Source organism: Phycodurus eques, chromosome 20 (assembly GCF_024500275.1).
Source record: "Phycodurus eques isolate BA_2022a chromosome 20, UOR_Pequ_1.1, whole genome shotgun sequence".
NCBI lineage: Eukaryota > Metazoa > Chordata > Actinopteri > Syngnathiformes > Syngnathidae > Phycodurus > Phycodurus eques.
In genome coordinates, this window is record NC_084544.1 from 4,053,205 (window position 1) to 4,077,913 (window position 24,709).

The 24,709-nt window shown below is 43.2% G+C and overlaps 2 protein-coding genes across 3 annotated transcripts; one reads left to right on the forward strand and one right to left on the reverse strand.

Annotated features, from left to right (window-relative positions):
• The first annotated feature begins 364 nt into the window (after positions 1-364).
• LOC133395918 (synaptic vesicle glycoprotein 2A-like) lies at positions 365-10,003 on the forward strand. The gene is made up of 13 exons (XM_061665220.1): positions 365-450; positions 2,731-3,381; positions 3,608-3,788; positions 3,861-4,012; positions 4,077-4,210; positions 4,300-4,389; positions 4,582-4,689; positions 4,986-5,074; positions 5,188-5,352; positions 5,970-6,103; positions 6,459-6,665; positions 6,936-7,095; positions 7,250-10,003. The coding sequence occupies exons 2-13, from the start codon at positions 2,772-2,774 to the stop codon at positions 7,431-7,433; spliced, it is 2,214 nt and encodes a 737-aa protein (XP_061521204.1). The 5' UTR covers positions 365-450; positions 2,731-2,771; the 3' UTR covers positions 7,434-10,003.
• A 2,744-nt stretch (positions 10,004-12,747) lies between these two features.
• On the reverse strand, positions 12,748-14,932 carry LOC133395425 (cathepsin S-like). Of its 2 annotated transcripts, XM_061664300.1 has the most exons (7): positions 14,813-14,932; positions 14,169-14,291; positions 13,717-13,863; positions 13,423-13,647; positions 13,123-13,288; positions 12,932-13,034; positions 12,748-12,847 (listed from the first exon to the last, which is right to left on the reverse strand). In XM_061664300.1, the coding sequence occupies exons 1-7, from the start codon at positions 14,930-14,932 to the stop codon at positions 12,748-12,750; spliced, it is 984 nt and encodes a 327-aa protein (XP_061520284.1). The 2 variants fall into 2 exon arrangements, with proteins under 2 accessions (XP_061520284.1, XP_061520285.1); XM_061664301.1 differs by lacking the exon at positions 13,717-13,863.
• Between the last annotated feature and the right edge of the window lie 9,777 nt (positions 14,933-24,709).

The following is a 24,709-nucleotide window of genomic DNA, read 5'->3' on the forward strand; positions in this document are numbered from 1 at the left end:
TCCGTTCCTGACTGCAAACTTAGCGCCGTCTGAAAACGTCGGTCTGTCACTGACCTCCACGAACGCAGCAGCGAGGTCATCGTTGCAGAAAAGAATTGCGTCGGAACACTCGGAGGCGTTTCTTTTTCTCTGCCCCTCACTATATGTCGCAGCCGTAGACATGAACACATGAAACAAATAATCTGAGTCACGGGATCATTTTCCGTAGATTGGTTGGGAGTCACAGGTATACGACAGATTTACAGTAACGAGGTATTTTGCGCGTACTTCGTTACTTGGCACAGTTGGTGCGCGTCGGCTTTTGTGGTGATGATGACTGCGCGTGGGCGTGGGCTCCTCTCAGCATCGGCATCATCATCACCACCACCACAGCAACAGCCTCCCTCCTTCCTCCTCCTCCTCAGCAGCAGCAGCAGCACCATCCTCATCCTCCGAAGAGCGAGAGGCGCGGTGAGTACTTCATGTACGCGGAAAAAAAACCAAAAAAAACCGTCACATTTGCAGACGTTTACTCGTTTTCCACCCCACACTGCAACAGTCGCGATGGGCGTGTTGGGCGACGCGCAATAATTAACACTCGCGTTGATTATTTTTTTCCCCTCCTTCCGTGTGTGTGCCGCGTGTGTGTGTTGGGCCTGCAAGTCGTGACGAAGCTTCCAGCGAGGCGGATTTGCGCGAATTCACCGCAATACATCGCCTCTAATTGGCCGTTTTGCCTGTTTTGCCTCCCATTTGTGTAGCGTTTCTCTGTGCGACGGAGGCCTTTTCCCTTTTCTCCCCCCCCCCCATTATGATTGCACCCGAGGCTTCGTTTGCACAATTGCACCTGCGAGACGCCAATGCAAATATGCAGCGCACAATAAGAGCAAGCGCGCGTGCAAATATAGTGACGTTATCCATTCTTTTTTGTTGTTGTTGTTTCTGTTTGGTATGTTGCACAAATGGAGGCGATGCGATCAGCAATGCTGTTTTTTTTTTTTTTTTTTTTTCCTTGAATGGAACGCGAGGAAAACTGTGCATTGTCTATTTTCTATTGTAAATTGTGGCGATTTGGTACAGTTTAGTGTGCTTGTGTGCGTGTACATGTTATAGTCAATAGAAATAATAATAATATATATATATATATATATATATATATATATATATATATATGATAATTTACATTTTTGGCCCCTGACTGGGTAAAAACTCATGTTGCCTTCATGGACAGTCTGATTTCACGGTATTACCCCCGCGAATGAGTGATCGCTTCAAATGTCCTAACGTCTAATCAATCTATATATCACGTGTTGTTTTCAGGGACAGTCTGAAATCTATCTATCTATCTATCTATCTATCTATCTATCTATCTATCTATCTATCTATTGCAAGCTCTAATTAGATGCAATTGAAACGTGAACCTTCACAAAGATAATAAAGGTTTTTTTTTTTTTTTTTTTTTTTAAACCACCCCCGCAAACACAACAGAACATGTTGTTTTATGGCCCGCGCACACACACACACACACACAGACACACACACACACACACACACGGAAGACCAATAGGAAAGAAAACAACATCTCTGTGGCCGTTGTGCAAACATGACTGGGTTTCTTTTTAGTGTTTGTGCAAAAAAAAAAAAAAAAAAAAGCAGAGATGATGATGATGTCACACACGATTGGGCAGACTTTGAAGAACAATCCATTTCAGGCCTGGCTAGCTTTTAGCGCCTCGCCCCTGAGACGATGTGGGCACTCGCTCAATTTTTTCCATTATTTGAGGCACCTGGGTGGCGCGTGTGTTTTATTCGCCGCTGCGGTGTTAAATCTTGTTGAGAAAAAAAAACAAAACACGTAGTGGGTGAGTGAGGAAAGGAAGGAACGCACTATACAACTTTTCTCATTGGGGTTAATGGAAAGTGAATTCATCTGTTTTGCTTCTAACATGGCGTAAGGTTAGCGCGAGGGGTCGCCTTTCGGATTAGGATTGAGATTAGGATTAGATGGGTTAGGGTTATTTTTCAATTTGCGAGTCTTTACTTGATGTCTGCACTTGACGCATCCATCAACAAAACTGCAGCAAGTGTGAGTCAGCACGGACCGCCCGCAGGGAAAATGCAAACAAAAGGATTTTTCGAATTGACCACTGAGAACTCGAGCGGGCTAACTCCATTTTTGTTCTTTTCAATCAACTTTTATGGCTCCAATAAAATCTGGAGAATGTACACCTTGGCCATTTCTGTGGCAATCAGTACCGTACTTCTTCTGGATTCTGCAAAGTGAATGATTTTGGACTCGGATCATATTGCTCGCACATGAATCCGCAACTGAGGTTCTGTTATCCGCTTCACTTTCACAGGTCGGATCAGTGTCATCTAGGTTGCCTGGAAGAAAATAAACAAACCGGGATTAGAAGGGGGGGAAAAAACAGTTCAGTGCAATAGTGGTCAAAGTCTAAACGTCCCTGCAATGTATTAATATTTCATGAAAGATGATAAATGGCATTGACTTGTCCTCGCACGCCGATGCAGAAACACTTGCTTACTTTCTCAGCCTTCTGTCAGTCTCTGAAATCACTTTTCGAAACCTGGTTTCACGGGCGCGGCCGTCGTGGGAGCTGGCCCTTTGTTGCGCTGACCAATCAGGAAATGCGCTTAATGCAATAAAACGGCCTACTATGTGTCAAAACGGGAAGTAAACCTTGATTTAGACCGTGATTCGTCTGAAAGAGAATTATGCCTTCTTTGCAGTCTGTGAACTTTTCCCACCAAAGCCAAGCGTCCCCCATAAGATGGAGGACGGCTACCAGAACCGGACAGCCTTCATCAAAGGCGCCAAAGACATCGCCAAAGAAGTTAAGCGGCAGGCGTCCAAGAAGGTTGCCCGCAGCGTCGACCGCGTCAACGACGAGTACAGCCGCCGCTCCTACAGCCGCTTCGAGGAGGACGACGACGACGACTACCCGGCGCAGGACGGCGGCGGCGGGGGCGGCGGCTACTACCGCGGCGACAGCCAGGCGGCCAACGACGACGACGAGGGCGGGCGCAGCGACTCCACCGAGGGCCACGACGAGGACGACGAGATCTACGAGGGCGAGTACCAGGGCATCCCCCGGGCCGAGTCGGGCAAGGGCAGCCTGGCCGGCGGGCCCGGCTCGGTCCCGCAGCCGTTCCGAGACGTGGCGGCGTCCGAGGCGGAGAGGCGGAAAGACCAGGAGGAGCTGGCGCAGCAGTACGAGAGCATCCTGCAGGAGTGCGGCCACGGAAAGTTCCAGTGGACGCTCTACTTCGTGCTGGGCTTGGCGCTCATGGCCGACGGCGTGGAGATCTTCGTGGTGGGCTTCGTCCTGCCCAGCGCCGAGAGGGACATGTGTCTGTCGGAGCCCAACAAGAGCATGCTGGGTACGTTTGTTTGTCCGTCGTCGTCACGATGCGCCGACGACTTTCCCTGCTTCGATTCTGCTCCTGCGCGGTAAGAAGATGGATGAGTCCATTGCGTGAGCAGGGAATTGTATCGAACTATGATCATCGTTGTGAAGACATTTGGATGAAAGTGGCTTGTGGAGGTGTACCTAATATTGTGTCCGATGAGTCCAATAAGAGCGTCGTTTGCCGTGTGTGTCCTCAGGTCTGATCGTGTACTTCGGGATGATGGTGGGGGCGTTCCTGTGGGGCGCCATGGCCGACCGGATCGGGCGCCGCCAGTCTCTCCTCATCTCGCTGTCCATCAACAGCATCTTCTCCTTCTTCTCTTCCTTCGTGCAGGGATACAGCACCTTCCTCTTCTGCAGGCTCCTCTCGGGCGTCGGGTAAAAAAAAACAACAACAAAAAACGGCAAAATCCCAACAAGAACCTTGGACTGAAATAAAAATTCTCTCAGGATCGGAGGCTCCATTCCCATCGTGTTCTCGTACTACTCGGAGTTCCTGTCGCAGGAGAAGCGAGGCGAGCACCTCAGCTGGCTCTGCATGTTCTGGATGATCGGCGGCATCTACGCCTCGGCCATGGCGTGGGCCATCATCCCCCATTACGGTGAGTCGCAAAATCCCCCGCTCGGCGTGCGACCTCTGTCGAAGCGTCTCCTCTATCCCGCCAGGATGGAGTTTCCAAATGGGCTCGGCCTACCAGTTCCACAGCTGGCGCGTCTTCGTGCTGGTGTGCGCCTTCCCCTCGGTGGCCGCCATCGCCGCCCTCAACGCCGTGCCCGAGAGCCCCCGCTTCTACCTGGAGGTCAGTCAGTCGCTGAAAACGCCGCAGCCGTGAACGAGCGAGCGAGCGAACGAACGAGCGAGAACTCTGTTGCGTTTGTCCGGGAACAGAACGGCAAACACGACGAAGGCTGGATGATCCTCAAGCAAGTCCACGACACCAACATGCGAGCCAAGGGACACCCGGAAAAAGTCTTCACCGTGAGCGAATCCCGGCCCATTTTGAGTGGTTCTATTAGCCGTCTCGCTCAGTGCTGGAATGCTATTGATTTTGATGTTTCTTTCTTTTTTTTCTTTTTTTAGTGATTGACATAACAGTAAAAAAAAAAATCAGGGCAAATTGTCATTCTTCACACACGTTCTTCAAGCAATTGTGCCATTTTTCTGTCCAAGGTGACCACCATCAAGACGGTGAAGCAGATGGACGAGCTGGCGGACAGCGGCACCGACACGCCCGTCTGGCAGCGCTACCGCCTCAAGATCACGAGCCTCTCCCGGCAGGTGGGGTGAAAATCCAAATACGGTGAACGCAGGACGTACGTTCCAGACTCACCTATAATTGTTGAAAATCTGCAATATAGAGAGACCATATAAAAGGAAATACCTGAAATGACCTTCGAGGTAGGGGCTACGGCGCCACCCGTTGCCCTGGCATGCATTTTACACCATGTACATTTGTTCTCATATGGATTTCGTTTTTGTGTGGACGGCCCTGATCCGAGTTTCTTAAATAATCCGTCCATTTTCCACACCGCTTATCCTCGTTTCTTCAATAGTATTTATTGTAATCGCTGCAGATCCGGAATAACGTTCTGGCCTGCTTCAGCCCGGAATACAAGCGGACCACTTTCATGCTCATGGCTGTTTGGTTCACCATGTCATTCAGGTAAACAGTCATCAATATGCTCAAACGCTCATGTTGCTTTCCGCAAGGTTTTCCCACCGTGAGCATCTCACCGGTGGTCTCTTTTTTTTTTTTTTTTTTTTTTTTTGGGGCAGCTACTACGGCCTGACTGTTTGGTTCCCGGACATGATCAAGTACATCCAGAAGCAGGAGTACGAGTCGCACACCAAGACCTACAGCAAGGAACGCGTGGAGCACGTCACTTTCAACTTCACGCTGGAGAACCAGGTGCACCGTCAAGGCTACTACTTCAACGACAAGTGAGTGGCTTTTTACGCAGTGGTATACAAATTCTACAACACCCCTGTTCAACAAAATGAAGCCAAAATCAATCATTTCAAGGAGCCTGTTTTGAGGCCTCAGCTGAAACTGAAGCCTGAGTGAAGGTGGAAGGAATTGTGGACCATCCCAAATCGCCGTCAGTGTTAGCGGGAAAGGCCTGCTAGAACAGCCAAACTTTATTTGTGCTTAATCGGAGGCACTTCGAAAGATGGCGAGTGTGTGCGGACTCCCATTTAACATATTTAATTGTGATTGGTCAATTCTGATACAGCCACCCCCCCCCCCCCCCCCCCCGCCCCATCCCAGTTATAAGAGGGTGTGCACACTTGTGCAATCACATTAGTTCAGTTGTTTATTTTTTTTACTTCCCCCCCTTGATTTTCTTCTCAATTGAGTTGTACAGGTTATATAGATCAATTCATGGTGGAAAAAATGGAAATACTTTATATATCACAAAAACCTGGCATTTGAACAGGGGGGTGTAAATGGATGTGACATCATCATTTATTGCACATTATTTCAAGTTATGGCTCGCGCAGCCCAGTTTGACAAGCACTGCTTTCAGAAGCGGCGCCGCTGTTCCCCCCCCCCGCAGGTTCCTCAGCATGAAGATGAAGTCGATGGTGTTCGAGGACTCGGTGTTCGAGGAGTGCTACTTCGAGGACATCACGTCCACGCACACCGTCTTCCGCAACTGCACCTTCATCGCGAGCTTGTTTTACAACACAGGTACGAGTGACACGCAAATACGCCGCCGGAGCCTGAAGTCACCTCCGTAGCCACGGCGACCTGTGTCCTCTGTAACCCCGGGCGACGGTGTTGCCGAAATTGCTACCGCGGCAACATCCACAAAGCCGGCTGTCACGATTGTGTAACTAATTCGCCAAGGGATTAGCATGAATCAATCAAATGGAAAATAATATCTTGGGTAATAATCCATAATTAAGATTAACCACTGTGAAAATAAAAGCCTTCTCTCTAATAAACACCTTACTTGTAATTTTGGCGGAAAATTTGATAAAAGTCCATTGACATTATATTATCACATATACGTGGTCATCGAAACCTGTATCTGTGGGCTCAGACTTGTTCAAGTACAGGCTTGTGGACTCCAAGCTGGTGAACAGCACGTTCCTGCACAACAAGGAGGGCTGCATGCTGGACTTCAGCGACGACTTCAACAACGCCTACATGATCTACTTCGTCAACTTCCTGGGAACGCTGGCCGTGTTGCCCGGCAACATCGTGTCCGCTCTGCTCATGGACAAAATCGGCCGTTTGAGAATGCTGGGTAGGCGCCGTGTTCTTCTAGAGTGAACCCCCTGTTTTAGTCACTCCCGGTTAAAGTTCACTGTAAAACTGACACATAAAGATGATTAAACATTGTCTATCTTGACACCAAAATATTCAACCAAACCATAATTGCATCGAACAAAAGTCCACTAGCTTCATGCTAACATATCGTGTAAAACACCACAGAGAGGCTAGCAAAATGATCATCGATGTCACTGTGATTAGAAAGCGTCAAACGATTGCAACTTTCTGCTTTTGGTCCGCGCAGCGGGGTCCAGCGTCATCTCGTGCGTCAGCTGCTTCTTCCTGATGTTCGGCAACAGCGAGTCGGGCATGATCGCCCTCCTGTGTCTCTTCGGCGGCATCAGCATCGCCTCCTGGAACGCCCTGGACGTCATCACCGTGGAGCTCTACCCGTCTGATAAAAGGTAACGTTTCCTTCTCAAATAATGGTCAACAATGTCATTTTGACACAATATTTTATGGTACTGATATGACATAGTCGACTAGAATAACAGTATCATAACACACTGATTCATTTTGTTGGGTGTTTGACATTTACGTGTTTGGTGTTGCGTTCAGGACCACAGCCTTCGGCTTCCTGAACGCCCTGTGCAAGCTCGCAGCCGTGCTGGGCATCAGCATCTTCCAGTCTTTCGTGGGCATCACCAAGGCCGTGCCCATCCTGTTTGCCGCCGGCGCACTGGCCGCAGGTAGCTTCCTCGCCACAAAGTTGCCCGAAACTCGAGGCCAGGTGCTGCAGTAGTAACCCGTAGCACCGGCGGGGTGGGGGCGGCGCCTGGCCAGCCGGGCGGTGCGGGGCAGAGTCCGAGCGCCGTCTGTTACAGACTACATCGCCATTTTTTGGGGAAGTCCCAGAATCCTCCGCAATGTGGATGATATCATCTTCTTTGGGGGGATGCGTAATGACCTTTGGGGACTCCCATTTGTTTTATGGTGCAGGCGATTCTGTCGGTGTGTTGCATGTGTGTGTGTGGGTGTGTGTGTATGGGGGGGTCGAAACTTGTGTCATTCCATGACTTTTTCTTAACTCAAAATACAGCCGATTGGTTCTGAAGAGCAGAATGTACAGAGAGTAGGCAGAGTTTACATCATTGAGGGAAAAAAAACACATCAGCTCACAAGTTCAGGAGTGTGCTTTCATTTATCATTTGAGAGCACCAGTGGATTTGCACAAAATGGTTGCTTCGATCCAAAACGGCTGACTTCCACTTCAATTTCAGACATGCGTCGTCGAAACTTTGTTGTGTGTCCTGTCGTGATAGAAGTGTCCGCCGAATTTCGTGTCGATCGGTGTAACTGGGGTTGGGAGCTAATTTTTTCTAACCTTCCAGGAGGCACTAATGACTCAATTTTGGGGTGCAGCATTCGGGATACAAGCACCTTTTGATGGCCTCAACATACCTTAAAAAAAAAAAAAAAAAAAAAGACATTTTCGCAAGCATCTTGGTGAAAAGTTGCGATTAAGGGGTTCGCAATACGGCCCCACTAAAATTACTCAGTAGCTCCCCCTGGCAACTTCCTGGGTCCTTTTTCATGCATCCTGTCATAATAGACATGTCTGCCAGATTTCATGTACATCGATGAAACTAGTATCGGGGGCTACTTTTTTCCAAACTGTTTGCTTATTATAGTGGTTCCCAATACAACCCCCCTAAATTCACTCACGACCAACCCCTAGAAAATTAGAAGAAGAAGAAGAAGAAGAAGAATACATTTAGAATACATTTGTCCCCGACAACAGTTTTACCGATCGACACGGCATTTGGCAGACTTGTCCATGGTAACAGGACGCACGAAAAAATGTGAGGGACCCATGACAGAAATTCAACAAGTCGGCCATTTTGATTTGAAGCAGCCATTTTTTTGGGACAAAATCCAGGGCTCGAAATTTTGTGAACTCCTCCGAGGGAATCCCCAACTGATTGTCCTCACCTCTGTTTTGCTTATTTCTCAAATATGACACTCATAAGCACTAAAAAAGACCCTAAAAAATATTGCTGCATGAGAATGACTGATTACATAAATGATAATAAGGCTCAATATGTGACAAAAAAAAAATCACTAAAACTAAGAAAATGATCATTATTGTTTCCCCAAAAGTTAACATCCAGTTTGTGTGCAGACAATCAACGAGTGAAGATTTAATTTTGCATGCATCCTTGTAGCTACACTCTTATTTGTTGCGCCTTGCCTAAACATCAGTTAGCCTATCTTAGCTTAGCATAAACGGTAGGAAAATAGCTAGCTTGCATAATTGTTTTAAAATCCCAAAAACATCACGTTATGTCTATATTTGAAGTTATTAAACATTTTTCATTTAAATCACTTTTTTAACTGCTAAGTTTCAGCATTTATTAAATTGTCCAGTTTTTGTATATTTCTTGACAACCCAAGCTAGCTGCTACCGTTTTTTTCTTCTTCTTCTGCTAAGCCAGGCTAACAGCTTGATTGAGAGAAATTCCATTTCTCCCAGAAAAATAAATAACACACAAAAGTCTGTTTACATTATTGAACTGCAGCTTAGCAGTTAGCCTAGCATTAAAAAAAAATCAATATCTGTGGACAACAGCTTGGTTTAAATGAAAGAAAACAAAAGACAACTTACATGTGCTTACATTTTCAAAAGATGTGAGAAAATAACTGTCATTGAACCCACCATGGAAATTTCAACATATTTGACGACTGACATTTCCTGTTTGGGTTTTTTATGCTAAGCTAACAACTCAAAATGAGAGTACCTTCCCCCCAAAAACACTGTAATGTGACCAGTTTTGTCTACGTTTGAGAGCCAGTTTGCACAAAAGTAAGTGTGTTTACTTTACTAATGTACAACTGTACATAAACGTTAAGTAAATATTGGTGGAAAACAATGACCTTTAAGTTTAAAAATACAAATAAAAATAAAAAAGCACAAAAAATGCAGTTGTGCCTATACTTTCAAAAGATGTGAGAAAATAATTGAACCCACCATGGGGAAACTGATTTGACTGTTAGCAATCCAGGCTAACTGTTTCCTATTATGTTTTGGTTTTAATGCTAAGCTAAGCTAACAACTCAAATGAGAGCATTTCCACCCCTCAAAAACCAATATTGTCCACGTTTGAGAGAAACCAGTGTGTTAGTGTTCAAAACTTTTTTTTCGACTATCCTAGAGAAAGAGAGGGAGCACCACCTCACATATATGCAGTGTTGCATTGAACATAATAGACCTGGGTGCTCTTTTTGCGGGTACATTTTTTTCCCCAATGACTTTGGAAACAAAACAAAAAAAAGAGGTTTAAAAAAAAAAAAAAAAAAAAAGGGACGACTCAATCCGCCGAGCGATCGTGACGCATGTTCGTGTTGTGTTGTCTGACATTTTTGGACGTCCTTTGTGTGCCGGCCGTTTGTGTCTTTAAAAACGCAAAAAGTAGCGTTTTGTTTTGGTTTTTTTGATTGTCCGATACGCCAACAGTGACTACGTCGGTATGTTGCTTGCAGTGATTGTTCTTGATCAAAGTGGGGTCTTTACATTGGTGTTCAGAAAGTAGTGGCTGTGCCCCTTGTCAGACCCTGTTTATTTATTTATTTATTATTATTATTTTTTAATGTAAAATATGATTTAAATATATTTTTTAAATATTGAAAATATATGTATTATATATATATATATAAATATATTTGACAAATATTTTAAATATGTTTTAAAATAAATATATATTGCAAATGTATTGAAAATATATTTGTAATATGTTTTCAATACATACAGTAAATACAGTCCCAAATGTTTAAAAGGAATTTTAAATATATACAAATATGTCAGGGATATTTTAAATATTTCTTGAATATATGTACAATTCCTAAAAATATTTAAAATGTGTTTTGAATATGACTACATTTCACAAATATTTAAAATGTGTTTTAAATACATATAGTTATTATATATTCAAAATGTGTTTTTGATTGATACATTTATTTTCGAAATATTTCAAAGGTTTTCAATGGAAATTCATTTGACATATTTGGATATATTTAAAACCATTTAAATATAATTGAATATTTGTCTCGCTATATATGTATATCTAAAATATATGTATACATTCAAAAGATATTTTGAATATTTTAAATATATAGTTTAATGTATTGAAAACGTTTTGATCATATTACAGTTTATATATTTACAATGTGTTTTCATATATATATTTTTCAGATATTTTAAATGTTTTAAATAGTAGATTATTTTGTGTTGAATATATACATTTGCCATACATTCAAAATATGTTTTGAATGTGTTTGTTTTAGAAATATTTTAAATATCTCTATAACATATACATATATTTAAGATATTTGTATATATTTAAAATGCTTTCAATATATTTAAATATTTCCCCCTGAACATATTTAAAATATATTCATATTAAATATTTCCAATATTTCTCAAATATAGTTATACATTTTTAATGTACTTTAAATATATATACATATTTCTAATATATGTAAATATATTTAAGATATATATCTATACATACAAATTGTCAAAAAGGATGCTAATGTCGTAGCTATGTGAGAAGGAATGCCAATAAATGTGCATGGATGATGGAAGTACGCAGCTTGTCCAGGTCGGCCATCTTAGATTGGGGCAAAGAGAAGCCTTTCCTGCTCAAATTGAGTGCCCTCAAAAGGTTCGATTATTTCGTGTTACAAAGTGTAGAGTTATGAAAATATACATGCAGTACATATATTGTCTATGTAAAGCCTTATTAAATGGATCCCTATAGTTGAAATGAAACCTGTCTTTTGGTTTCCTGAAGACGAAAAATGATTGGATTACTTATTTTTTTATTTTCCCTCCTTCATGGACACAAAGACATTCCTGATGCCAGAATATGACACACAAAAAAAGCTGCAAGAATGCATTACGGTTTGATGGTTGTTTTGAGTTTGCCTTGTTTATATGAACGGAAACTACTCAAATTGTGAGTTAAAGTCCAAGAATCAATGTATCGTGTAAAAAAACAAAATTGATGTTTGTATGTGCAAATATGGAATTTGTGGAACATTCAGGAAAAAAATCTGTACAAATGTTTTATGGCGTGTTGTCTTTGGTTTGTAAAAATGACAAACTGCTTCTTCTTGGTGACTTCAGTATTTGAATTTGAATATATTGGTGATGCTGACATGAAAAAAAAATGTGATGTCATTCATTCTTTTGAGAGAGTTGTTCCGTCACAAGACGTTCACAAGACGTGGCAAATAAAACTCAGACAAAAGGAAGTGTGTGGAGGGTTAATATACGAAAACAAAGTTTAACTTAAAAAGGTTAAAGAGAAAATAATTGGGAACAAAAGATCAAAATACATTTACCCTATTCATAAAAATTACCTTAAAAGTCCCATATTTCAGCTATTTAGATCATCGTGTGACTCTCTAACATGGACTTTGTACAAGTGTCAATTCAGTTAAAAAAAAAATTAATCCCGAAAAGGCCCTTCTGACAGCTACTTCTGTTTGACCCAGTTTTGCATCCACTTTGTCCATAGTTGGCCAAGACCTCCCTCTTCCTCTGATTGGTCACCACTGTGTAGAAGATATGTTGACAGCACTGGCTCAGGGCAGAGGTAGGCGCAGATCTTTGCTAGTGACGGATAAGCTCGAGAAATTCAAGCTTGTCGGCAGAAAAAAAAAACATCCAGAACAATTTGAGTTCATATTTCACTTTTGAGTCACATTACATCAAGTAGTAGAACAAGTTTCTTTGGTAAAATGCCACATTTACGTGTACAAGGTTAAATTTAAAAAAAAAAAAAAAAAAAAAAAAAAAAAAGAAGCAAAGTTAGTTACCTTGAAGTGTATATTTAAAAAAAAAAAAAAAAACATTTTGTATTCAGGTTATCGTACTTGGGAGGGTTAACCAAATATCCAGCCCCAGACAATCCCCCTCCCCCCAAGAAAGTAGCTATGGGAAAATGAGACCAAAACTGATTTAAGAAAAAGGAAATAACCACATTCAATATAATTCAAACATCCTTTATTACACTTCAGATGAACCGCTGGGTACATGCAGCACGTGAAGTTGTTCACATGATCGGGAAGCAGGCGTGGCGAGCGATGCCGCACTGGTTGAGTCTGTTGCGGGCCATCTTGATGTAACCTTGGTCACCGAATTTTACACCCCAGCTACCATACAGTTGGGGGAGAAAACTGATTTAGCAGCCTTGAAAAAAATAAAAAATAAAATACAGCACTTGATAAAAATGAGACCTGTTTTTGACCAGCCAGTAGTCACTTCCTTCTTCTGTGCCATAGCCCACAGCCAGCACGCCGTGGTTGACTTTCTGGGTACACGCCAGGTCCTCGTACACTCCTAAAAAGCCCCCCCCCCCCAAAAAAAAAAAAAAAAAAAAAAAAAAAAACTGGCGCATGTGGAAAACGTTCACGTACAGCACATTTACCGTGGCGGTAGAAGTGGAATTTTGAGTGAGAAGCATCAATGGCCACCGAGATGGGGCCGACGTTGGCGAGGGCGATCTTGAGGGAGTCTTCGTCACCCTTGGGAACGAACGAGTAACCCGAGCAGTTGGCGGCACGATCCTGAGGCTTGTACTCGCACTTGCCACGCTGACGACCGACCCGAAAAAAAAAAAAACGCATACATTTCAGTTTTGTAAAACTGGAGAAAGAAAATGGATGTTATGGATAAATGGTTGACAATATGAAATGAGCGCCAATATTGATCAGCGACACATTCTCACCTTGGCCCTGTAAGGGTAGGCCCGATCCGAGTCGATGCCGCCATTCTTGACGACGTAGCGGAAGGCGTTGGTCATGAAGCCGCCGTGGCAGCCGTGGTTGCCGAAGTCCAGAGAGCAGTCCACCAGGTTCTGGGGGCTCAGCGATGTCAGCTTGCCCGTTCTCTTCTTCAGCTGGCCCTCCAGAGCCCCCACCGCGCTGAAGGCCCAGCAGGACCCGCAAGAACCCTGCCGGGAAGTTGACGTTATGCGGTTGCCGGCCGTTCGCGCTCTGGTTACGAGTCGGAGTTGTCGCACCTGCATTTTCACCTCAGTCACCAGGTCGGCCTTCCTCCAATCCAGAGACTGCGGCGTGCTTCTCTCCCAGTTGAAGTTCAACTGGATCCTCTCCAGGTCCGAGAGCACCACGGTACCGGCGAGCATGCCGCTCACCTCCTCGTCCGTCTGGAGACAAAACAGTGCAACTGCATGCAGAGACCATCCTGCACCACGCACATACAGCCACCCAGTTTATGAAAAAGGGTTCTAAATTGCCCAACACAAGTTATTAAAAGATTTGAAAACCGTTCCAAATAAACTTAACGCCACCGGAACTGTCCTTAGATGTACTGTAGTGGATTAAACAAGTCAAAACTGTATACAGAGTTGGCACATTTAATTGAGGGATTCTTTCAAATACCACTAGAGGGAGCCCACACACCACATATTTACCACGTTTTGAGGATCACCAATCGAACGAGTCTCGTTACCAGGTCTCCCAGGTGGTTCATGGCCAGCTCGTAGGTGTGCAGGCCCAGCGTGGTCTCCAGGTTGTGGACGTTGATCATCCGCAAGTTCTTTTCCCAGATCCGCCTGCGACCGGACTCTTCCACCTTGATTTAAAAAAAAAAAAAAAAAAAAGGCATGCTCCGTTTCAAAGTTAAGTGGTCCTAAATCAAGGGTGGGCAAACTATGGTCACTTTTTTTTTAATAAATAGTTTTAATTATTTAAAACCCTTAAAATTTGTATCACATTCAATCTGTATTATATACAGACCCCTCCCTCCCTTGAGCACAAAAGTCCACACACCCTCTCAACCACCGTTTCATGGCAAATTGTCTTTTAAGTGGTCCAAAAATTATTTCCTACAAATGTACATTTATACATCTTTCCATGCCAGCGACACATTATGACAGCGATCAAATTAGCTTCAACTAAACAGGCCTATGTCACACTAATGGGATTTTTAAAAATGTTTTAATTATTATTATTTATTTTTTTGAAATGCCAGCATTCACATTTTTGGGGCTATTTTCATTTCTTGGTGGGCCATGAGATTACTCCAAAAAAATAAATCAAAATAAATAAAAGTGCCTTTGCACAAACACTGCCGTAAAGACGTCACCTTCTTACCTGATGAGAGTAAACTTTTTTGTGAGCCTGCTTCCACAGCTCCCAATGTCCATCCAAAGCCGGGCTGATGTCGGCCTCTGCTAATCCCCACACGATGGCGAAGAGCAAGCTCCGAAACATGGCTGCTGGATCTGCACAATCATTTCAAATAAATAATAATGATGATGATGACGACGATGAATAAAAACAGAATCGCTCAAATGTGCTGACGCAAACATGTTGAGATTGAAGCGCTAAACCCACCTGACGAGCAGGTGATGAGGAGACGTGCACGTCACATGCAAAGGCTCCTTTTTATCCAATTGACTGCGAGCGCACCTGCAGACGATCATGCATGCTGATGACGTCATCGCCGCAGGTTGCGTTTGATTGCCCTGCCCTGAAATAAAAAAAATAGAAGAAATATAAGAAACAGCTCAATAGGTGCAATTGAAACAACTGAGCAATGAGTGGCGACAGAGGGCCAAGAATGCGATTGAGCCACATTCGAAAAACAAAATGTTTTTTTTTGATTTTTTTTAAGAGGGATTTTAAAAGAAAGAGCAGGCTAAAAATGTATTCATATTGCAAAATATCAATCACCAGCATCAGTTCAAAAGAGGTTGGTTTGGTGGAACCTTTTTGTTTTTGTAATGATGTTTTCTAATTTTGTCCACAGGAGGGCGCACTGACGACCACTTATCACTTGCATGACATTCTGAAATTGGCTGCTCCTCAGGATTTGACACCTGATATTGATGAATTTGTGAAGGCTAACAGATGCCAAATTGAAGGAGAAATGTAAGATTACTTCATACGCACTGTGACGAATGCAGTACCTTCAAGTAGAAATATTTTAAGACGCTGAATATTGCAAAATGTAATTCAACAGTTCAAAATAGGTTGGTTTGGTGGAACCCTTTTATTGTTATTTATATTTATTTTTTTTCATACACTACAGCAACATTTGCAACAAGATAATAATCCTGGAAGGGTGAGTATTTTCCCAATGTGCTTGTCTTTATTTGCATCAAAACAATGAGGAAAATGTTTAATAGTTGTTATCTATGATTTGTCTAACCACAAATATTGTGGTCTGGCCCACTTGAGAGCAAATTGGGGTGAATGTGGCCTGCGAACTAAAATCAGTTTGACACGCGTGATAGAGTAAGCAGGATATGTTTTGAACAACTTTTGTTTTGAAATGTACATTTTTGAGTGTGTGATGAAGAAAAGGGCCAATAAAGTGTTAGCTTTCATGTCACCTGGGAAAAAGCAGCTTCCCAAGCAAATAAACGCACTTCGGGAGATCTTGGGGTTTGTCTTCGGCGGCCACGGGAGCAGCGACCGCGGCCCGCGGCCCTCGGCCCTCGGCCCTCGGCCTCAGCTCCCAGCCTCGCCGGCTCCCCCTGCAACAAAAGAGCAGACGGTGATTGGGCCCCGGCTCTTTTGTCTGCGTCGGCATGGGGCCGCGGTTAAAATGGTTCAGGTCACCCGGCCGGGGGGGTTGCCGTCGCAGACCCTCCCCTCTTGACAGCTCCTCTCCCTTCGTGCCCCGACCGCTGAGGTGTCACGAGAACGAAAGCAAATATGAGAAAAACGGCTTCCGGTGTGGATGTTGGTCACCTCCGAGGTGTCGATCGACATGTTTGGATGTGTTGCGTTCTGCTTTTGTCGCCGTGTGCCATTCGACACACTTTGGACACATTTAAAACTCATTCACTGCCAGTCGTCCATGTTTACATGGATATTTGAATTCAACACCCGTCAATGGCAGTGAATGAGTTTAACTGTGCTAAGATAAACTAAGCCATCCAGCCATACAGCTCTATATAAATCCATTGATAACACTAAATAAATAACACAAAATAATACCCAAATAAATCTATCTACAGTGGATATCAAAAGTCTACACACCCCAGTTTAAATGGCAGGTTTTTCTGGTATACAAATAATGAGCCAAAGATAAATCAATTCTAAACTTCATGTGACCTATGACTTGTACAACTCAACTGGGTAAACAAAACTTTTCAAGAGGGCAAATCAAAAGGATCAACTGCAATAATGTGGTTGCACAAGTGTGCACACCCTCTTATAACTGGGGATGTGACCGTGAATCAGAATCGATCGGTCACATTCAAACTCATGTTAAATGGGAGTCAGCGTGTACATGCCAGCGTTTAAGGTCCCTCAGATTAACCCTCCAAAAAAGTTCATTTGTTTGAGTGAAAACACCGATGAAAGCCAAACAGAACAGCTGAACTTTCTTTGATGTTAATCAGAAACACTTAATCTGGTGCCATTTAACATGCGTTTGAATGCGATTGGTTCATTCCGAACACAGCCACATTCCCAGTGACAAGAGGGTGTGCACACTTGTGCAACCACCTTATCTCAGTTGTTTACGTGTACTGCTTTCTCAGCTCGGACTTGGCTTGCCAGAGTGTGAGCGGATGCTTTAAAAAGAGCAGAAGAAGAAAAAGGTAGCGGCTGTGAGGAGCCAGTCCAAGATGAAGGGGCAGCAGAAGAAAAGGGGCAATTACCGCTCCTTTCTTATGGAAATGATAATGAAGTGGGGATGCGGCCTCCCTCGGGTGAGAGGGGCCGGGAGGTGGGGGCGGGGGGACAATAGAGGGCCGCGGGCAGGTTGAGCGTCACCGTGTAAACTGCTTCCTGTTAGAGGATGCCGTTTAAGGCCCTGACTTTTACTAACAGGCCATCTCCAGGCCTCCACTACAAAGAGGCGTCCGTCCATCAAAGCTGCGGCCGACCGTTGGCCGCGCGTCCGCCGAGAAGAACGCCGCGTCGTCCCGTCGCCTTTTCCCGGGGCGGACGGATGGGCCCGGTGGCCGAACGCAAACACGGAGTTAATCCCAAATCAGCAGGACACGGGAGTCCGAATGTCGACGAAAGCGATGCTAGTTTTCCGACTTATGAGGAAGCTTCAATCCTACTAATACATTTTTCTTATCTATATTATCTATACCAGCGCCTTTTCAATGTTTTTACACCAAGTACCACCCAAACAAATACCCAATGAAAGTGAACTCTCATCACTGATTGAAACAATGTTAGACAATTCAAAAACAAATTGAACATGATCAGGAGTCATTTTTATTGACTATATTGGACAACCAAATTCGCTCAACTGACTTAACTTTTTCGAACAAAATATTATTTTTAAAAAAATACATCATAATACTATGTCAGTCAACAGTCAACTATGCTAAGCTCCTTTTATTTTAATGAAAAAATAAGAAGAAGAATAATAACAAAAGAATAGTTCAAATTGGAACTGGAAAAAAATGGTGGTTAAAAAAAATGATGACACTGTAGTGTAATTTAAAATGCATTTATATTCATATGTTCAAATGCATAATATTTGCACTTTTTCATCAATAATTGTAATATAATATATTTTTACATTTCATTTTTAAAATTCTAAATGTTCAATCCTCATCATTAGGTTTGAAAAAAAAATGACGCCAAAAATATATTTAGTTTCATCCTTATCAGTGGCCCTTTCATCACCGATTGGCTGGGAGACGTCACATGGTCTCATCATAGGGCGCCGTGTGTGCTTACCAAATTTGGCTTCCTTTAAAGCGTTACTCATTTCGTTCTGTTTTACTCACGTGATGCACACATTCTAATGAAGTGTACTTGAACAGAAGGGGGCAGTAACACAGGGCCCGTAGGTGGGGACGGCGGGTCTTGGGGGGGGGGGGGGTGGATGATTCATCTATTGTCTTTTAATGAGAGCCTTTGATGTGCCCCCACTGTTTGCTATTTGTACACCTGGGACCCTGTGCCTGCATTCACATTGGCTGTGGGGGGTGCGAGGGGGACCGCTCGCCATATTCCAGGTAACACTTTTCAATCAGCTGGCGTGGGAAGGCAGTAAAAGCAGGTCGGCCCCCTTTGTTTACCTCCTCCGCTTTACGGTGCGGTGTGCGGCCACCCCGCCACCCCCCCCCCCGCCCCCGCCCCCACCCCGACCCCCTTCCTTTCCCTTCACTCCACCCCACCCCACCCGTCCCTCATCCTCAAACATCCCAAATCTTCCTTGCTACGGCCCTGGCAGGCGCCGGCTGCCTCTCTGGGGCCGCCCCCCCCCCCCCCCCTCCCCGGCATTAGTTTCACCCATCCATGCAAAATTTGGTGGACATGTCTATCATAGTAGGACGCACGAAAAACTCTTAAGAAACCATGTCCGAAATTGAACAGGAAATCGCCCATTTTGGTTTGAAGCAGATCAGACGGGAAGACGTTGGGCCTTGCTTATTTTGAAGATTTTTGGAAAGCTAGGAAAAAAAATGTTTGTGCCTCCGACACCATGTTTTACTGACGTACACGAAATTGGGTGGACATATGGATCATGACCGGTGGCACGGAAAAGTCTCAAGGACCCATGCCTGAATTTGAACAGGAAGTCAGCCATTTTGAGCAATTTCCCTTGTGTTTTGCCAAACACCTACAAGAGATTTTTCATTTTTTATTGCTTCTCAAGGTAGGAAAAGGGGGTTCGCCGGTCACAGCTCATTGTCCCGGCGAGTCGAGGCGACGGCGTCTTGCGTGAAACATCTCCTCATTTTAATTGTGCATTTCCAGAAGTGAGGAAGTGCCGGCGGAGGCGGCGGCTCTCAAGTCACACGTCCTGTGAGCAAATAACGTCGGCCGCCCGGCGGCGCCTTCATCATGCCGTCCTTTAACACTTACTGTTTGTCGGTGCAAAGTGGCCTTTTGATCCCCCTCTGCCCCCGCCCCCGCCACACCCCCCAACCCCATTCACCCAAGCCCACCACCACCACTCCCACTGGTGGGATGATATAAAAGTCTACTCGTGATTAATATCTACTCATATTTGCCCATGTCTTCCTTGGACCCTCGCGTCATGCGGGCCTCCGAAGTGTGATATCATCGTGCATGGTTGCAGATGTGTGTGTGTGTCTGTGTGTGTGCGCGCACACATGACCGAGGGGGGGGGGGGAGGTGTGTGTGTGTGTGTGTGGGGGGGGGGGGTTAACTGTGTTTTCTCACACACTGGTGTCTGCTGACTTCAGCTGCTCATATTTACATCAGGCAACAGCAACAGGGTGAATAACAGAGGCTAAAACACACCTGCAAAAAAAAAATGGCAGTAAAAAAAACCCAAAAAAAAAAACCATTAACTTTTATTCTATTACTTCGACGGTGATCTCATAAAGCGGCGGTTCACGTACAACCTGGAAAAATCTCCCACCGCAATGACTAACATTAAAAGACAGTAGGTATGTTCATAAATGTTTATTACAAAAATATTCATTTGTAGAACTCATTCGACTAACTTGGTATTTTCTTCTTTTAATGATATATATTTTAAAACAATTTTAAAAATGTCTTTCTCATTGAGCCATTAACATATTTGGTGTGCAAAAAAAAGAAAAGTGAAATAAACTTATATAACCAAAATATAATGTTTGAGGTATATTAAAGACTGTTAAATATATATTACTATGCTCGCAATTTATAATAGTAAATATATCTTCTGTCCTTTTAAGATAATTATTTGCTGGTTGTAGCACTTCCCTAACCCTCCTGTATTTGTTTCTATGGTACGCCAAAAATGTTCATGGGTCAATGTGACCCATGTTTAAGTCATAAAAAAAGATGAATTAAAACAAATATTTTACGTACATTTATCATGAAATGGAGAAGAAGAAGAAACTATCTAAAAAAAACAACAACAAGGTAACCAGACAAGTTTTATCCTATTTCTTTTCCATTTGTAAAATACTTTTACATTCTTGGACTTTAACATGGGTCAATTTGACCCGCTTTTTACAGCGTTGTCAAGGTCACTTATCGTATATTCATTTGATTTGAATAATCATTCAAATTGCACGTTGATGCTTTAACATTAGACTTTTTCCCCAGCAGTGCCCAAAAAAAAAAAAAGCCGAGGCCGGCGACGTTAGCATGCCAAAGGTCCCGAGGGGTCCCACCGCAGGGACCCCGAGATGCGGGCCGCTGGGGGCCGGCGTTGGGTGGCGGGGGGCTAATTACTGAACCCACTAATTCTTTTTATCCCTTTCAAAGGAGAGGTAAGTTTAGATTTCCTGAACTTGAAGTGGAAACGCAAAAGCGACAGACGAAAGCTCGGGGGGCTCAATCCGCATCGAGCTCGGTGTGTGTGTTTCTGTGTGCGTGCGTGCGTGCGTGTGTGTGTGTGTGTGTGTGTGTTGTGAGAAGTGAGCACAGAGTGTTTGGCTTTCTGTTTTGGGTCCCTTTTCTCGAAGTCACAGTAAACAATGTCATTAAAACAAAGACCAAAACAAAAAAAAGGGTAAAAACATTGCAGCGTAAGACATTTGAATAATAATAATAATAAAAATACTGCATTTTGCAATTTAATAAAAGAATTTTTTTTACAATAAAATATTTTGCTCATACTTTGGTAGTACTAAATGTATTTAAAAATAAATACATTTTTGGTAAAATTTTTATTGTATGGAATACAATGTAAAAAAAAAATAATAATAATAATACTAAATTCTGTTAACATTTGCATTTGTATTGACTACATATTTTATAAAATAAAAAATGTATCGTATTGAATACAAAAATAATGTTCACACTACTATGATTAAAATAGTACCAATATGACTGTACATCATTTGGGCATAATTTGCACTATAATTCAGTAAAGATGATAGCAATTGTGTGTTTTTAAAAAGTAAAGATGAAATAATGTAAGGGCGTGTGACTGTTACTGGGGGGGCGGACGAGGGTGGCTTCAGTACTTAAAGAAATTAGCTACGGCCCTGGAAGCAAGATGAGAATGAAAAATGAAGATTGTTTTGTGCGGCGAGGATCTTTTATACCCGCCGGAGTGTTTTTTTTGTTTTTGTTTTTTGTACCTGTTGTCCGTCTTGAGGGTCCTGACTCATCCCTCTGGCTGTGTTGATTTATTTTGGCCGGCGGAGTCCTCTGGAAAATATGCATGCTTATGAGTGTCTCTTTGTCAAGCACCAGACCTCTGCAATATTTCGCACCCGGGTGCCGCTGTGCCGCCGCTCGGCCGAGCCACGACTCCACGTCGCTTTAACCCTCGCGGTGCCGCCCGCTCACTAAACGTGTGTGAGAGGGAAACCTCCAGGTAACGTTTCACCAAAACGGCACAACTTTATATGTCACAGTGGCGTACAATAATATTAAATCGTTTTGTTTGCGATGAACACTTAGGCCTGCTATCTACTGTATTTTAATGTTGGTTATTGTGCTGGTATTAGGAGTCTAGTCCAGTCTAGTACCCGCACTCTTTTACTACGAGGCCACGCTGTTGTAACACGTGCAGAATGTGGTTTGGAATTGTCTTGCTGAAATAAGCAGGGGCGTCCATGAAAAAGACCTTGCTTGGATGGCAGCATATGTTTCTCCAAAAGCTGTACGTACCTTTCAGCATGAAAGTTACCCATGCCATTGGCACTAACACAGCCCCATACCACCATAGATGCTCGCGTTTGAACTATGCGTCCATAACAGTCCGGATGGTTCTTTTCCTCTTTGGCCCGGAGGACACGACGTCCACAATTCCCAAAAACAATTTGAAATGTGGACTCATCGGACCACAGAACACTTTTCCGCTTTGCATCAGGCCATCTTAGATGAGCTCGGGCCCAGAGAAGCCGGCGGCGTTTCTGGGTGTTGTTGATAAATGGCTTTTGCTTTGCATAGTAGAGTTTCAAGTTGCACTTACGGATGTCGCGCCGAACTGCATTTACTGACATTGGTTTTCTGAAGTGTTCCTGAGCCCACGTGGCGATATCCTTTACACGTTGACGTCGGTTTTTGATGCAGTGCCGCCTGAGGGATCGAAGGTCACGGGCATTCAATGTTGGTTTTCGGCCTTGTCGCTGACATGCAGTGATTTCTCCAGATTCTCTGAACCTTTTGATGATATTATAGACCGGAGATGATGAAATCCCTAAATTCCTTGCAATTGTACGTTGAGCAACATTGTCCTTCAACTGTTCGACTATTTTCTCACGCACTTGTTCACAAAGAGGTGAAGCTCGCCCCATCTTTGCTTGTGAACGACTGAGCAATTCAGGGAAGCTCCTTTTCTACCCAATCATGGCACCCACCTGTTCCCAATGAGCCTGTTCACCTGTGGGACGTTCCAAACAGGTGTTTGATGAGCATTCCTCAACTTTCTCCGTCTTTTTTGCCACGCTTTTTTGGAATGTCTTGCAGCCATAAAATTCGAAGTGAATGATTATTTGCTAAAAAACTGTCAAGTCAATCAGTTTGAACATTAAATATCTTGTCTTGGTAGTGTGTTCAATTAAATATAGGTTGAAAATGATTTGCAAATCATTGTATTCAGTTTTTATTTATGTTTAACACAACGCCCCAACTTCATTGGAATTGGGGTTGTACTTTTGCAGGTGGTTATAGGTCTACGAAAAAGAAAGGATGTAAAACAATAATGCAACAAGTATGGGACTCTCAGGTACGTGTTTGGCTCTAGTCCAAGAGTCTTTGGAGGGTTACCTCCCTCGGGGCAGGATGTTGTTTTGTCGCTATGGGAACACGTGACTCAGCCTTGACGTACATCGGTAGCTTCCGGAAAGTGTGTGTACGTGTGTGTTCCTATGGTACTTTAACACGTCCTACCTCTCAAGTCACCAAAATAAAAACACACGCAGACGGAGTGCAGGGGTTAAGGGGCTTGGGTGGGGGTTGGTGGGGGGGGGGGGGGGGGGGGGGGGATAAAAAGAGGATACGGGATGCGAAGGTGTGAGAGGTCCCCTTTACATTTACGGCGTCCGTAGAAGTGGAGGAGGTGGCGCAGTAAAGAGGCAGTCACGCTCCAGAGGCCCCCCCCCCACCCCCCACCCCCCTCAACTCAATTCCAAGTACAACCACGCAGGAAGACGGGCCGCGTAGCGTGCCATTAAGACGCTATCAACTATATTACATGGAGCTCAGACAGATGAAAATAATGCGACGTAAAACGTTACAGTGGTGCCTTGACTTGCGCGTTTAAATCAGTCCGTGACCCAGCTTGCGTCTCAAGTTACTCGTGCGGCGAATCGGTTTGTCTGCGTGTGAGCGTTTGGGCGTGAGTCGTGGTCTACAGCAGCTTATCAGGATAACATTGACAATTTCAAATGTTTTTTTTTTTTAATTACATTTGGTTGTGATAAAATGGATGCTTGTTGTCACATTTAGCATTATTAAGTTGTATATTACCTGAGCCTGTTCTTCCATTTTCTTACACACACACACATACAGAGTGAAATATCTCATGCTTTTTATAAAAATAATTTACGATTATAGTTTATAGCTAAAAAAAACAAAAAACACCAAAACTAATCACCTTATAAATTAGAAGATGACATAAGGGACAATCAAAATGATATTTCATATAAAAGTAAGGTAGCAATTGGCCTTTTGAAAAGTATTTTCCTATATGGGTAATTATTCAACGAGATTTACTTTTGATTTGAAATGACTAACTTTTCTATTATATTATATTATATTCTCATCTACTGAGATGTACCAGTATTACCTGATAAGAAATTGTGTATTTATGTATGATAAAAATATATATATTGTGTTAATCTATATGTTTCTGTTGCACACATTTGTATTTATTTATATTCATAAAATACAAATAGTTACATGAAAGTGGTTACAAATATACGCAAATTATTATTTTTTTAATTTAAAAAATCATGAATGAATGATTTATTTATTTTTTTACTGCAGGGGTATCGATTTACTTATGAAAATGTTGAAAGTAATAATAATAATAACAACATAGTTACACATTTGAAAGGATGCAAGCACACCTGTAAAAAAATGAATGTATTTGGTAATTGATTCGAATTTCGAAAACCCACTGCAGAAGACTGATTGCTAATTTGCATA

Coding starts and splice junctions, on each gene's coding strand:
- LOC133395425 (XM_061664300.1), bottom strand. CDS start 14,932: ATGTTTCGGAGCTTGCTCTTCGCCATCGTGTGGGGATTAGCAGAGGCC. Junction 14,292..14,812: donor AAAAAGTTTACTCTCATCAG/GTAAGAAGGTGA, acceptor TTTTAAATCAAG/GTGGAAGAGTCCGGTCGCAG. Junction 12,848..12,931: donor TACTGGCTGGTCAAAAACAG/GTCTCATTTTTA, acceptor ACTGTATGGTAG/CTGGGGTGTAAAATTCGGTG.
- LOC133395918 (XM_061665220.1), top strand. CDS start 2,772: ATGGAGGACGGCTACCAGAACCGGACAGCCTTCATCAAAGGCGCCAAA. Junction 3,382..3,607: donor GCCCAACAAGAGCATGCTGG/GTACGTTTGTTT, acceptor GTGTGTCCTCAG/GTCTGATCGTGTACTTCGGG. Junction 3,789..3,860: donor AGGCTCCTCTCGGGCGTCGG/GTAAAAAAAAAC, acceptor AAATTCTCTCAG/GATCGGAGGCTCCATTCCCA.